This window comes from Gobio gobio (genome assembly GCF_949357685.1).
Source record: "Gobio gobio genome assembly, chromosome: 17".
NCBI lineage: Eukaryota > Metazoa > Chordata > Actinopteri > Cypriniformes > Gobionidae > Gobio > Gobio gobio.
In genome coordinates, this window is record NC_137110.1 from 8,417,584 (window position 1) to 8,433,127 (window position 15,544).

General features: G+C 37.0%; 1 protein-coding gene across 2 annotated transcripts in view; it reads left to right on the plus strand.

Moving 5' to 3' along the window:
• ppm1j (protein phosphatase, Mg2+/Mn2+ dependent, 1J) overlaps positions 1–15,544 on the plus strand; it is a 32,351-nt gene that overhangs the window by 7,018 nt on the left and 9,789 nt on the right. For both annotated transcript variants that reach the window (XR_013818268.1, XM_079840260.1), the window contains exons 2-3: positions 5,412–5,529; positions 14,521–14,847. Coding sequence is in view for 1 of the 2 variants with exons in the window: in XM_079840260.1 (XP_079696386.1) it covers positions 5,412–5,529; positions 14,521–14,847 (445 nt within the window). In the remaining variant the exon portion in view is untranslated. The remainder of the gene's footprint in view (positions 1–5,411; positions 5,530–14,520; positions 14,848–15,544) is intronic.

Sequence of the window (15,544 nt, forward strand, 5' to 3'; positions counted from 1 at the left end):
TTGCATGAAGTGTCATAAAGTTGTGGCCACAAAACAAGGAAACACCACCAATTTGTCTGATCACTTTTATATCGGCACCAAAGCTCTTTACGACGAATACAAAGTCAAATCTGGATGTGAACCAAAACAAACAAATATTTGTGATGCCTTTGCCAGTGTGACACCTTACCAGAAAGGCTCTCAACGACAGAAAGAAATAACAGACGCAATAACGTTTCATATCGCTAAAGATATTTGCCATGATTATGATGATGACCAACACTGTTTTACTTTGGCACTTTTGATAAGAAAAGTTGACTTAAAAACAAAAGATTGTGAACCAAAATGCTTATAAGTTGTTTTATAAAAAAAAATATTTATTTTAAGTTATATTGTTGTAAACCAATCAGGGGGGTTGGTGTAAAGCTGCTGTTTAAATGCGTTCTGCTTTTGTGTTTACCGAAATGTTCTAATTTTAGAATAAAATATTAAGTGACCTTTTTGTCACTTGAAATGAAGCTTGCTTATTAGTGAAATTATTAATATCATGGAATAGTAATTATTGACTTTAGCCTGGATTGATGGCTCTCAAATCGCAATATATATCGTTGGGAAAAAAATATCGCAATGTAATTTTTTTCCAATATCGTGCAGCCCTAATTTGTATAGTAAAACCTAGTCAATTAAAACACAAAAAATGCCTTTTTGCACTGAAGAAATGTTCAGTTTGACCTAAACAGTTTGTGTGGCACATTTCTGTTTGGCTATTGAAGGATGGGTCGGTGCAAACAATCTTAATCCGTCAAATAGGATACTCTTTTATTTCTTTGCTTTTCAGATTTCTCAATCTACTTAACAACTAAGACAGGATGCACAATTCAAGATAAACAGTGCCATAAAAATGAACCCATTTATTCTCTATTATTAAGCACAGTGGGTGGAGGTGAGGAATTGCTCATCAGGTTTTTCGAGTTATGCATTATAGAAGCTGCATCTCTCTCCTGAGCTCACAGCAATGCTAAGATACAGCTATACACATTTATACAATGCATATAATTAAAAAAAGGTGTTTGAAAGTTATTATAGGGTTCGGCTGAGAATATTCTAGTCACTTTTATTGCACGAGGAAGGTGTCCGTGTATGTTTTATAAATCTAGGGCTCAGAACATGATTGTAATATGAAATGGACATTTGAATGAAGATAATGTTTATGTAGTATAGCCTGAAGCACTGCATTAATAACACTCTTCTGATCAATGATGTGAAACTTGATATTATTTTATTAGATTAGAGTTTTCTAATCTAGTGTCTAGTGCACTCCAAACCAGCATCAGTTTTTTAAATGCTGATTAATCAATCAATAAAATCCAACACCTTCTTATGAAATGCGTATATATAGCACGAATTGTATTTATCGTGCGGTTTATACGCCAAAATTAGTTTTTACGTGCATATGATACGCATTGTCACCCCATTGGGTAGGTTTAGTGTTGTGGGGTACGTACATATAACACGTTATAAAGTGCGAAAACTGCGTAACAAATGCACGTAAAAACTCATTTTGGTGTATAAATCGCACGATAATTACAATTCGTGCTATAGATACGCATTTTCATGAGACCAGACTGTTAAAATCATAAAATATTCACTGGCAAAACGGCTAATGAATGAAATATTTTATATGTTTCTTAGAAATATACATTTGTTCCGGCATACACGGTCCATGAAAAGAATGGCTTTTTCCCACAGAATGCTGTAGTTCTGGTATTCCACCAGCAGGGTGATAACTAATCGGCCAATCCTTTTTTGATTTTGACGGGTTTGCACTAAAATGTACTGCACGTGCATGTTGGGTTAGGATGCTTCAGAGGGATAAATAAAATGACAGAGGGGCTTAGCATGACTGTTCTGCTCAAGAAAGAAAAGCATTGTCAGTTAACCAGTCACCTGAGACAGGAAATGCTAGTTGACAGTTTTTTTTTGGTCTGTGAGAATAACACTGGTGGCGGTAACCGTTGCTAATCAAGGGTTCAGTTTTGTGGCTTTAGCTCATTGCTCTACTCAGTATTTTCCACAGATAATGACGTTAGTTCTGCTTTCTTTTTCTTTTGCACGAACAATGGTTGTGCTTCTCTTAAAAATCAAAATTTTCCATTTTAAGTGTATTACTTTCATTTAAAGAAATCATACTATGTTGAAACCAGAAGTAAAGAAATTGTAACTTCAGAAGAAGGAACTTGCTACAATGAGAAGCTTCCTCTTTTGAGAGTAGCTTAGAGCGGGGCTTTGTCAGCTGATTCTAAATGAAAACCACAGCATATTATATATACATGTGTAGAATAATGATGTCTGCTTTGATTATGGGTATATTGATAAAGTGCCCCTATTATGCTATTTTAAAAGCTCCTGGTTTTGTTTTGGAGGTCTCCTACAGGTCTCCTACAACAGGTTTACATCAAAGGTTTAAAAAACACTTTAAATTTTCTCATAATATACGTTGCACATCACCACATTTTTCAATGATTCTCAAACGACTCATCAGGTGAATCATTATCTCGAAGTCCCTCCTTGAGCTACTCTGCTCTGATTGGAAAAGGTCTGTTGTGATTGGTCTACTGCTTACAGTGCGTGTTGGAAGCTAAACGGCCATTACTATAACTGAACTTCAGCTCCGGACTCTTCCTAAAGCTCAGCGACTGGACACACTGTAAAGACAGTAACAATTAACAAGTAACGATTTTACCATATCAATCCAAGCGTGAGTCCGATGATGAAACATTGGAAGAACATTGGATGACTTCAGCAGGATGTTTCTCAGTGATACGCTACTCATTTTGAGGCACATTATGAGATGTTGCAACTGTAACTCCACACCATCAGCATTAAAGCTGCACTATGTAACTTTTCCGTTCACTAGAGGTCGCCTGTTCAAAACAAAGGCATAGTTTGATGGCGGCACGTTTGAGCGCAGATTCTTGGGACATGTGGTCTTCACCTCACAGCCGGTGGAAAAGAATCGGGATAGGACTCGGGCAGAAATCATGTTCATGAATGCGATTATTAACGTTACTGTAGTATGAAGCAGAGCAGGACAGAGTGTCGTGGAGCTGAGTAAGGCCGCTGGAGCGATTGTTAATGAGAAGAGCGGCGGGACTTTTATTATGACACAGTCGCCGGCGCCACTTCCGCTTTTTCAGTCATGAGGTAACGCAGCTCTGTTTATCATATTAGATGCATTTGAGTGTGTTGAAAATGATGTTATGACGTTACTCTGTGCGTTCTCTCGGCGGCTGCTATGACACTTGTTCACACTGTTGTTCACACAATGTTATTCTGCAGAATAAAACGCAGATAGGCGACTTCCACACATGTCCCGGTTCCTTGGTTAAAATAGCAATTTCTCACAATTTACAAATAGTTGGAAACATTTGGGATATTGTAAGTACTCAACTGAACAAAATGTATAACACTGGCCTAGTGGTTTTTGGATATTTTACTCAAAACATTTTACATAGTGCACCTTTAACAAGTGTACGTCCATCAACAAACCCTTGTGTATGTTTCTAATTTAGTGCGGTGCACATGCGGGAAGTGTATGGCTGATGTATAGTTTGTAATACAGATCTAGCTGCATCCTTCATCTCTACTCAAAGTAGTAAGAACGACAGACAATTGCATTAAAGGATTAGTTCACCTCAAAATGAAAATGTCCTGATAATTTACTCACCTCAGTGCCATCCAAGATGTCCATGTCTTTCTTTCTTCAGTGGAAAAGAAATTAAGTTTTTTGAGGAAAACATTTCAGGATTTTTCTTCAATTGCAACCAATATGTTGAACGTCCACATCAATGCAGTTTCAAAGTGTTTCAAATGGTACTGCGCGATCCCAGCTGAGGAATAGGGTCTTATCTAGAGAAACGATCGGCTATTTTCTAAAAAAAAATTCAAACGGTACTTCCGCCCACGTTCGGCGTGACCTTTTCAACGTACGTTACGTAATGCTCGTTGCAGACCAGCACAAGAGGATCAGTTGTGGTTAAAAAGTATATACATTTGAATTTCTTTTAGAAAATGACCGATCGTTTCGCTAGATAAGACCCTATTCCTCAGCTGGGATCGCGCAGTACCATTTGAAGCACTTCAAAACCCTTCGAAACTGCATTGATGTGGACGTTCAATGTTTTGGTTGCAATTGAAGTCCATTGTGTGGAGAAAAATCCTGGAATGTTTTACTCAAAAAACTCTTTTCCACTGAAGAAAGAAAGACATGGACATCTTGGATGACATTGGGGTGAGTACATTATCAGGAAATTTTCATTTTGAGGTGAACTAATCCTTTTTAGGTAATAGTGGCCCAGAACTGCTTAACAGAAGTATTTCAGTAAGACAGTAATAACGGAAGTGATCCAGTTAGCCGGAAACGTACACAATATAAAACACAAAACTACATATTTTGAACACCCGGCAGAAAATATATACATCAATAATTATTCAAACTTACAGGTTGTGATTCTGAGGATCTGGTGCAAATAAACCGGGTACTGACCCATCTTTCAAGAGCAAGCGTTTTGCGAATCCCGCGTTGAACTCTGAGATTTGAGAAGCAGTCGTCAGTAAAATGAGGTTTGAGGGCTGGTCAAGTTGTTCGTGGATGGACAACATACAACAAAGGTGGTCATTATGCAAATGTCTTTTCTAGTGACGTAGATCTGTCACACAGTGAGATTCGAATGGCAGGACTCGTTTAGGTGGTTCAGAGTCAATTCTTTCTTTTGGGAGACTTTATTTATCGCACACTTACGACTTTACAGAACGTTTACATTCACAAACAGATATTACAGACTGCATGAAAGGGAATATTCGAAAAACCATAATAGGGGCACTTTAAAATTTTGAAGTAGTATGTCTCCAACATCCCAATTTTAAGTAAGTACTAAGTAGGTTGACTTAATGCATCTTTGCTATCATGTTTCTCTTAAAATGGGCATATAAATGTGGATATATAGACTTGAGCATGGTTTAACAGACAAATGTACAGAATTATAAATAAAACAGAGATTTGCCTGTACAGTTTCTGATATTCTCAGTGTTTACATTTTTATTTTAAATGCATAGGGATCATTTGAAGAAGAAATATTGAAACGTTTGAAGGGAAACCCCTAACATTAATAAATATCTCTTCAGATCTGCTGGGTCATGGCTGTGGCCTCTGAAGCGTCTTACTGCTCTCAGCAGATTAGGAAGAGTATGGCTTTTTATAATCCAGATTTGGGAAATAATGGCTTTATGCTTCTCTTCATGTTAGACTGCCATCATACTAGAAATTATATTCAGCTGCATAATAGGTGTTCTCCTATTTTTACTTTATTTAATTTTTTTAATTTTGGAAAATAAATAAATGACACCAGTGATTTGGTCTCTCTCTCTTTCAGGGTGATAAATGCTGGGAAGAGCATGCTGAATGAAGACCAGGCTTCCTGTGAGCTGCTTTATATCAGGAAGATGAGTAGTAAGCAGCAGCGCTGCTCCATGTTGCAGGAGGACGGTGGGGTAAGTTGGTCTATGTCACAATATCCTGAAAACAACAGGATGCAGCCAAACAGTTTTGTGGCTGTATCACTGTCATAATTTTTTGTTTGCATGAAAATATTAGATACATGATACATGCTAATGCAAAACTTTATTAAAATCAATAGTGAGGCGAGTCTCCAGTGCGCTTCAATTCACAGTATTTATGAATATTTATGAAACATCTATATAAGAAAGATCCCTGATCTACTTTTGCAGTGCAGTTGCTGTGTATCAATTGAACTGGAAAAAAACTGGTCTCAGGTAAGATTATGAAAGATTTATCTTGCTGAGGGACGCTCAGCTCACTGACCCTGGCAATCCCATTCAGCTTTGGCATCTGTTGCTGAATTGAAATGTAATCTACATTTAAAGAAAAGCCACATATAATTGAAAGGATTTTCCATTTTTAGCGAAAGTTCTAGAACCCAATTAAAATCACCATGAAATAATTTTTATAGAATATTAAAATGCCTGTGTTTACTGGCGCAGGGGCGGGGCAACCTGTCACTCACATGATCCACCAATAGCAAACCACAACCATCCAATCAATTCTTGATGGACAAAATTAAGTCCCACCCTAATTTTTTTTCTTGTTCAAGAAGCCGTTTCACTCATATACACGTCACAATATGGAAGAAAAGGCCATCGTGCCGACTTTAAAATGTCAGGCAAAGCATAATTTGGCCATCATTATGAAAGATAAAAATAACTTTCAACCACAATCATATTAGGGGCTTTCGTCCCGGGTAGTTCTAGGAACTTAGTTCTAGGATCTAGGGTGGTTCCCCAAGAACTAAAAGTTCCCCATGGAACATTTACCTGGTTGCAATTGCACCGCCAGTAGGAACTCTGAAGTGATTTAAGCCGTGCTTGTTGTTGTGACTTTTTTATTTTGATTGCGCTGAGAATGCCAGCGCACACAGCTCTCACATTCTCCGTCTTCATTAGTTTACGATTTGTTTAACAGTCCGGTCTAATACATTATTAGATAGAACTGTTATACAAAGAATTTAGACATTATGTGAAAAAGAATTAGCGTTTGCCGTGTGGTTGATGTCCATTGTCACTAGCTGAGCTTAAATACATGCTTGGTCCCCTCAAAATTGCGTTTGATTTTCTCTTTAGCGTAAAGGTTGAGAGGCCCATCTATCACTGTTTTCCATGTTCGCAAAGTTAGTTTCTGGAGTAAATAAATAGACTATAATCTTTGTGTGTAGACTGCTTTTTTTTTTTTTATGGCGAGTGCTTGTGTTTTGTGTGCGTTTGGCCAAGCAGCATACACTTACGTCACTGGTAGTTGCTATTGTGCTGGGTTAGACCCTACTCTGAAGTAGGAGCTAAATTAGTTCCCCCAAAAGGAGTTCCTAGAACTAAAATCGTTCCTAGTTCTTGTGTTGCGTAAAATCCGGGTACTTCCGCCAATAGTTCTAGAAACTATGAAAAGGTTCCTCCAGTGCGAAAGCTCCTAATATCCACTCTTTTCTAAGTCAGACATAGAGCAGCTGCCTACAAAAGCTGTTAGTAGCTTAGATGGACCCTAATAATCAGATTTTAATCGGACTAGTAGCATAGTCAGAATAGAAAAGTCACATGTAACCATGTAATTTGGAATTAATTGGCCAAATACAATGACAATTTCTTTTGGATTGTAAGGGGTGGTTTAAACCTTTTCTAATCCGTTCAACAGGATATGTAAACACTTGATCGGCTTGAAAACTGAGACTGGAAAGTACCGTATTGTTCTGATGTACCATTTGGAAAAAGGCTTTTTGAAGACCAAATCTTACATTTCATCAAGAAAATGCTTTTATTTTAAAATAATTTTCATATTGCATATTTTTCATATTTTAATTTTCATTTTGATAAAATACTGGTAAAATGTACAAACGATTACATTTAAATATAAACACTTTTTGGTATACAACAATAACAATAAGGCTATCCATCTCTCAGTGAAAAACATGGAGCCTACCAAAATTTCATTAACAGTAGAAGTGAAATCTTATTTCTGTCAGGAGGACCACTATCGTCAAAGATGATTGACTATTAGCATACAGTTTAGCGATAGCAATTGGCGCTATGGTTCTGTTCTGGGCAAGAACTCCCTGCACATGCAGCATAGCATGGATGAGAGCAGGTTGAGCAGCGATTAAACCCCCTTATGGTAAACAGAACAGAACCAACATAATGTATTGCAGATATCATTAATGTCAGGAATAATTTGGGAATTTAGTCTGATTCAAGGGGAATCAGAATACCAAATCCTGACTGGACGAGAGGAGGAGCTGGGGATGGAGGAGGGTAAATGAGCTCTGGAGAAACGTGATAGCTGCTGATAGTACTGAAGGAGCTTATATATGTATGCTGTGATAGGCGTCGTATTCCTATAGGTAGACGTGATCAGCTGACAGTCAGCTGATGCAAGCTTGACTAACGTGACTTGCCAGAACTGATGCTATGCTTAAATGTAGATTTAAGTACATACGGTACTGTGCATGTGCGATGACGTGCAAATGGCATAATATGTATACAGAACGAGCTGTTGTTGTTGAATAAAGTGTCATAATAGTGACTGTCATGTAATTCTAAAATTCTCCTTCCACTCACCGTCTGTGAAGTGGTGCAGGACAGCATCTCACTTTCATTCATAGACATCTTGTTTTAGGTGTGGGAAGTGCCGTTTTTACTGCTTGATATATAAAAATGACAAAAAAATTACACTACACCATTTTCAACTAAAATCTGATGACAACGGCATTTTTTAGGGGTGGCCTGAAAATGCTAACTTTTGAATACGGGATTTAAAGTGCGAGTTTTTGAAAATTTAAATATGTGAAAACGGGGATGTCATGGACATGCATATTAAAGGGTTAGTTCACCCAAAAATTAAAATTCTGTCATTAATTACTTACCCTCATGTCGTTCGACACCCGTAAGACCTCTGTTCATCTTCAGAACACTAATGAAGATATTTTAGTTGAAATCTGATGGCTCTGAAAGGCCTCCATTGGCACAATGCACGGTTCACTCTCAAGACCCTTAAAAGGTACTAAAGACGTCGTTACAAAGTCCATCCGTGTTTCAAAACACGGCCTCATGAAGCTTCGAAGCGTTATGAATCAGTGAGTCGAATGAGCAGTTTGGATCGCCAAATTTCAGCAGTTTCACACGCGATCCGAATCATGATTCGACTCGCTGATTCATAACGCTTCGAAGCTTCATGAGGCCGTGTTTTGAAATCGTCATCACTATATAAGTCGTTATTTAGGGTTTTTTTGTGCACAAAAACTATTCTCGCCGATTCATAAAGTTATTTTAGAACCACTGTAGTGAGATTTACATTTACATTTACATTTATGCATTTAGCAGACGCTTTTATCCAAAGCGACTTACAACTTGGAGATGGACTTTGTAACGACGTCTTTAGTACCTTTTAAGGGTCTTGAGAGTGAACCGTGCATTGTGCCAATGGAGGCCTTTCAGAGCCATCAGATTTCAACTAAAATATCTTCATTTGTGTTCTGAAGATGAACGGAGGTCTTACGGGTGTCGAACAACATGAGGGTAAGTAATTAATGACAGAATTTTCATTTTTGGGTGAACTAACCCTTTAAGTGTTCAGTCTATAGGCGTGTAGTGTTTCTTTACAAAGAGACATCGCCAACTACTGGCCTGCCAGTAGAATACAGCGTTTTTTGTCGTTTTCGTGGATCCATGTGAAAGGGGATAATTTTGGCAATGTTGTGGCAATCTGTACGTCAGTGAAAAACACAAAGAAAAATCAAAGAAAAATCTTTTTAGTGCTTTGTTGTGTAAACATGTATGAAGGAGACAAGACCACACACTCACTTGCAAATACTTGCACCAACGTAGAGCAGCACGGCACAAATCCTCATGTGCTCGTCATCTCCTAATTAGGACCCGAAATGGATATTAAGTGTGCTTTTTAAAACAAAGAAAAGAAGCTATGGCAGGAGAATACGCAAACAGCAAGAAACTAGTATTTGTGCAGTGTGCACATGTCAAAAGATCTATTCAGATTTTAAGCTTGTGACATAAACACACACATCAACCAGATCACTGGAAAACACTACGTTCGGATTCATCACCCAGAATGAATTAATTCCGACTGAAAGAAAAGTTGTCCATGTAAACGTAGCTAGTGATTCATTTGAAAAGTCACATTAATTCAACCAATAAACATCAGTTAACTCAGATTTACAGATGATGTGAAACCAAGTTATTGAAAACAAATCGAAATATAGAACAGGCTCATTGCATAACTGCAGATCTAGAATGATATAAATGAAGCTGAACTTTCAAAAAGCCTTTGTGTCTTGGTGAACATGTTGAAGTGAAACTTCTTCTTTTTTTTTCCTGTGTGAGAGTTTTGATCATGTGATGTGGTCTAGGCAGCACTTTCAGTGCTATCCTGGACTCCTGTGACCTTCAAAGTGTGCGTTTGTGTTTTTATGCGGACATAAGTCTGATCTCTGTGATCCTCATCTGCAGTCTGACCCTTACCTCCCCTCTGTCTTTCTTACCTCAAAATGACACTTGTAATCCAAAGTGCAAAGCTGTTCAAGTCTGATCCAGTAGATAATATTGCATTGACAACTGAATAAGAAGGGGTGTGACATCTGTTCAAGGGAGGCTCAGTTATTGTGCAGACTGATGTATTTCTCTCTGTTACATTCCTCTCTCTTCACCATTTTCACTTATTTTCAAGTATCTCATGTTTCTCCTACAATTGCACAGGAGAAATTAGTTGCTATGGCATTTCTTTGCAGTTCAAGTGTTTTTAGCAAGTTGCTATATGGTTTCACGACGTCTAATTTTTATGTACTTAGAAATATACTTAAAGTTACATTTAAGTATGCTTGACTTATACTGACAGAATAGTCTTAGTACTGTATATTTGGCCTATACTTGTACTTAATTGTTTGATCGAGATATATTTAAGTATAATTGAATATTCTAAGTATACTTGGCTTGTAGTTGTGTTTTTTACATACTGTCTACTGTCTACAATGTTTGAAAATATTGATTTATAAAGAAAACATTTTCCTAATTCTGAGTATGTGAAATATTGTCTAGTCCATTGGTAGTGTACATAGGAATTTACTTCAGATCTACTAAACTCGTTTCCCACCATTGATCATGCAATCCGGCAATTCATGTTTTCACTGTTATTATATTTATATTATTAGGGGCTTTTTTATAAAATAAAAAAAAATGCCAGCAGGAAAAGAGTTAAAGTACAGTTAAAGGGATATTTTAAGTATAAAAATTAATACATAAATAAGAACATAGTATACTTATAGTTTACCATACAGGTGCTGGTCATATAATTAAAATATCATCAAAAAGTTGATTTATTTCTCTAATTCCATTCAAAAAGTGAAACTTGTATATTATATTAATTCATTACACACAGACTGATATATTTCAAATGTTTATTTCTTTTCATTTTGATGATTATATCTGACAGTCAAGAACCACTCCGCACAGACGTATGCAAGACATTGGTTTCAGGCAGCTGTCACATTCCTTGTGTCAAGCCACTCTTGAACAACAGACACCGTCTGAAGCGTCTCACCTGGGCTAAAGACAAAAAGGAGTTGACTGCTGCTGAGTGGTCCAAAGTTATGTTCTCTGATGAAAGTAAATTTTGCATTTCCTTTGGAAATCAGGGTCCCAGAGTCTGGAGGAAGAGAGGAGAGGCACACAATCCACGTTGCTTGAGGTCCAGTGTACATTTTCCACAGTCAGTGATGGTTTGGGGTGCCATGTCATCTGCTGGTGTTGGTCCACTGTGTTTTCTGAGGTCCTAGGTCAACGTAGCCGTATACCAGGAAGTTTTAGAGCACTTCATGCTTCCTGCTGCTGACCAACTTTATGGAGATTCATTTCATTTTCCAACAGGACTTGGCACCTGCACACAGTACCAAAGCAACCAGTACCTGGTTTAAGGACCATGGTATCCCTGTTCTTAATTGGCCAGCAAACTCGCCTGACCTTAACCCCATAGAAAATCTATGGGGTATTGTGAAGAGGAAGATGTGATATGCCAGACCCAACAATGCAGAAGAGCTGAAGGCCACTATCAGAGCAACCTGGGCTCTCATAACACCTGAGCAGTGCCACAGACTGATCGACTCCATGCCACGCCGCATTAACGCTGCAGTAATTCAGGCAAAAGGAGCCCCAACTAAGTATTGAGTGCTGTACATGCTCATACTTTTCATGTTCATACTTTTCAGTTGGCCAAGATTTCTAAAAATCTTTTCTTTGTATTGGTCTTAAGTAATATTCTAATCTTATGAGATACTGAATTTGGGATTTTCCTTAGTTGTCAGTTATAATTATCAAAATGAAAAGAAATAAACATTTGAAATATATCAGTCTATGTGTAATGAATTAATATAATATACAAGTTTCACTTTTTGAATGGAATTAGTGAAATAAATCAACTTTTTGATGATATTCTAATTATATGACCAGCACCTGTATGTATGTATATATATATATATATATATATATATATATAAAACTACTAAATTAGTTGTTTACCTAGACTAGAGTATACTTCAAGGTGTACTTTCGTAAACTAAAAAATAAGTATTTAACTAGTAAACTAAAATCAGTATACCTATGACAAGTTCACTTGTTGTTTAGTTGCAATAGTTAAACTAGTTTGACTGTTGGGCTGCCTCCGAAATTGATACTTCCCTACATATTATAGGTGAAAAACAATATGTGACAAAAGAAGTATGTCTGAATTCACAGTACTCAGTAGGCAAAAAGTACCCGGATGACTTAATACTTCTGGCAAAATTCTGAAGTGTGCATACGATATACTATCCCATCATGCCACGGGAGAGGATTTGGAAATGGCAGTGAAGCGACGCAACTGATCTGATGCTTGTAGGTCACATGATAATGACAACATGATGGTGGATGTAGTGTGTCTGTATTACATAATACACACATTCATACTATATAGAACATACTTTTCTAGCAGTATTCAAAATAAGTACCTACTCAAGAGAGTATGAAATGGTACACTTGCAAGTATACTACTAGTACATTATTATTAGTATACTTACTACATAAAGTATACTTAAAATATGTGGAAAAAAGAAAATCCAAGGCACTCTTCTTCAAATTATTAAAAAGCCTTTATTTTACTGGCTATTTCATTATAGAACATTTAAAAGACATAGGGAAAAGAACAACCCACGCATACTTAAAATATACTTGAACTTTACTTAAGTATACTTAATAAAAATAAAGTTTACTTATTTTTAGAAAGGGAAGTAGTTGTGTATAGTTACCAGAGCATTACTATTTGGCTGTTAGCATATAATGGGTTTCCAGGGCATTTCTATCCAGTTGTTAGGCTTGTTCTGAGTGTTTTGTTTTTTTTGCATGTTGCTATACGGTTGCTAGGACCTCCATTTGTTCCCCATTTAATCTCATTGATGTGTACGAGAAACAATTGAGTTCATTGACGAGATCTCATTTGTTATTTTCTTTTGCGTAGGTCATTTCAAACAATCAGAAATGGACTGGTAATCTCCAGCAGTATTTACTCACCAGAGGTTATTAACCAGGACAGTGACTTCTGTCTCTCTTTCTCTTCTGCTTACATCACGTGACGTTGCCCTCCCCCACTTAATACCCTCTCTCAACTCCTCTAAATCAATTACATCATCCTATCATCTGCTGTGTTTCCTGTCTGCAATAGTATTCATACAGACAAACAGATAAAAAGATAGCAAGGCCATATTCACTTGACATGGACCTCTTGCTCTTTAAAATCAGGAATCCAGCCACAAACGTTTGCTGCTGCCACAGGCCTTCCCGGCTGACCGTTGATCTTACATATTTAAGCGCGTGTAATCTTGTCAACAGGCAATGAAAGGAAATTAAGATTGGAGAGTATTTCTAGAAAATCTGTGGAAAGACTCGAGATGCCCCCCTGTGGTATTAAAAAGGCCTTGCATGTTATTGTGCCGACACTCCGAGATACTTGATGCTGATTGGTACATTGTGGCAGTCTGATGTCAGATGTTTCTGTAGAACATTTTCTAAATTGCATAAATGAACTATGTTCCAGACATCCAATCGATCTGCCAGTATGATAGGTTTAAAACCACTACTTTTCACTAGCCAATAATTAAAGGGGAAGCGTTTACATTTTTTGTTTTGCAATATACAATACAGTTTCTCCTATTCCAGTATAATGTGAAGAGATTCAACTTTAAGTAAGCCACTGGTAAGCCACAGTTTGGCTTTTTCAATACATTGCTCTGATTGTTTGAACCAAGAGGTCAAGGTTCAGCTAGTTGGCATGATCCAGTTGCAACCTACTGGTAGGAGCTGAAACTACATAGTAGCTTTATAACATTAAATGAACATAATACAGCATAAAAATAAAGAGCATCTTTCTTCACTGACACTTTCAAAAGTTGCTGTTTATTTATTATGACAAAATAAATAATTATATCTATATTAAGATTAAAAAAATACATGTAAAATAAATGCATATAAAATACATACACATTAGTTGATGAACTAACATAAGCAATACTTCTACAGCATTTATTAATCTTAGTTCATGTTAATCTCAACATTTACTAATACATTTGTAAGATGAAAAGTTGTATGTTAACATTAATTAATACACTGTAAACTAACATGAATATTTTGATTAACTAACATTAACAAATGAGAACTTATTGTAAAATGCCCGTATTTTAAACTATATTTGTTATAATATATTAAATATTGTAAATTAAAAATCTCTGTGTGGTTCAACAGGTCAACGTGGCTCACCCAATTGCATACATTTGGGACGGGGCTACCTGATTATTTGAACAATGACATGCAGTGTAGGAGGAAAGATTTTGTTTTTGACTAATGATGCAAAAATCACACACGTTCTCTTCTTCCTCGTCCCTTCAGGAAACCGCAGGCATTCCCATGTACTTCTGGGGAGTGTTTGATGGACACGCCGGTTCTGGTGCTGCTCTCATGGCGTCCAAACTTCTCCACCGCATCATCCGCGATCGGCTTTGTGATGTCGCCCATCTTCTAGAAAATCAAAACAGCCCTCCGCCAATCTGCCTGGCCAAGAACGGGAGCCCCTTCCAGGCTGAGGCGAAGAAAGGGGCCTGCCTAGATGGAGAGGACCAGGACGGGCTCCCGGATGAGCCTCGGTTCCACATGGAGAAAGACATCAGTGTGGAGAGCCTGGTCATGGGGCTCATAGAGATCGCCTTCAAACAGATGGTGAGAACTGCAAAGGATCAGAAAAACCTGTGGTTTTGGACTTTTTTGACTATGGAGGACTAAGTGTGCCACTTAAAAAGAAAATAAAGATCAATGTATTCAAAAACACAAATGTAAATGAATTAATCACATTACAAATGAACAAATATTTAAAACAATTTATTTCATGATTAAATGTAACAAATATAACAATTTGAAATCATTTCATTTTGCATTTTTATAAAGCATTTGCCAACTATTGTACTTTATCCTTTTGCCAGTTGAGTTAATGGGTTAGATTACCCAAAAATGAAAATTAGCCCATGATTTACTGACCCTCAAGTCATCCTAGGTGTATATGATAAGTCAGTGGCAGTGACTTGTTGGTTCGTTTTTGAGCATAAAAGTGCATCCATCATATAACTGCTCCACTCGGCTCCGGGGGGTTAATAAAGGCCTTCTGAAGCAAAGTGGTGCGTTGTGTGTAAGAAAAATATCCATATTTGAAACTTAAATAAAATAAATGCCTTTTATTTCTAAATTATGACATTTTATGATGTAAAAATCATTCTAACAATATAAGTACACCTCAGTAAACATTATAAAATAATTAAAAAATCCATATCATGGGACCTTTAAACCTAGTCCCAGACTAAAATGTATGTTTGAGCTGTTTTAACTGAAAGCAACTTACACTAACATATCTTAAAATATGTCA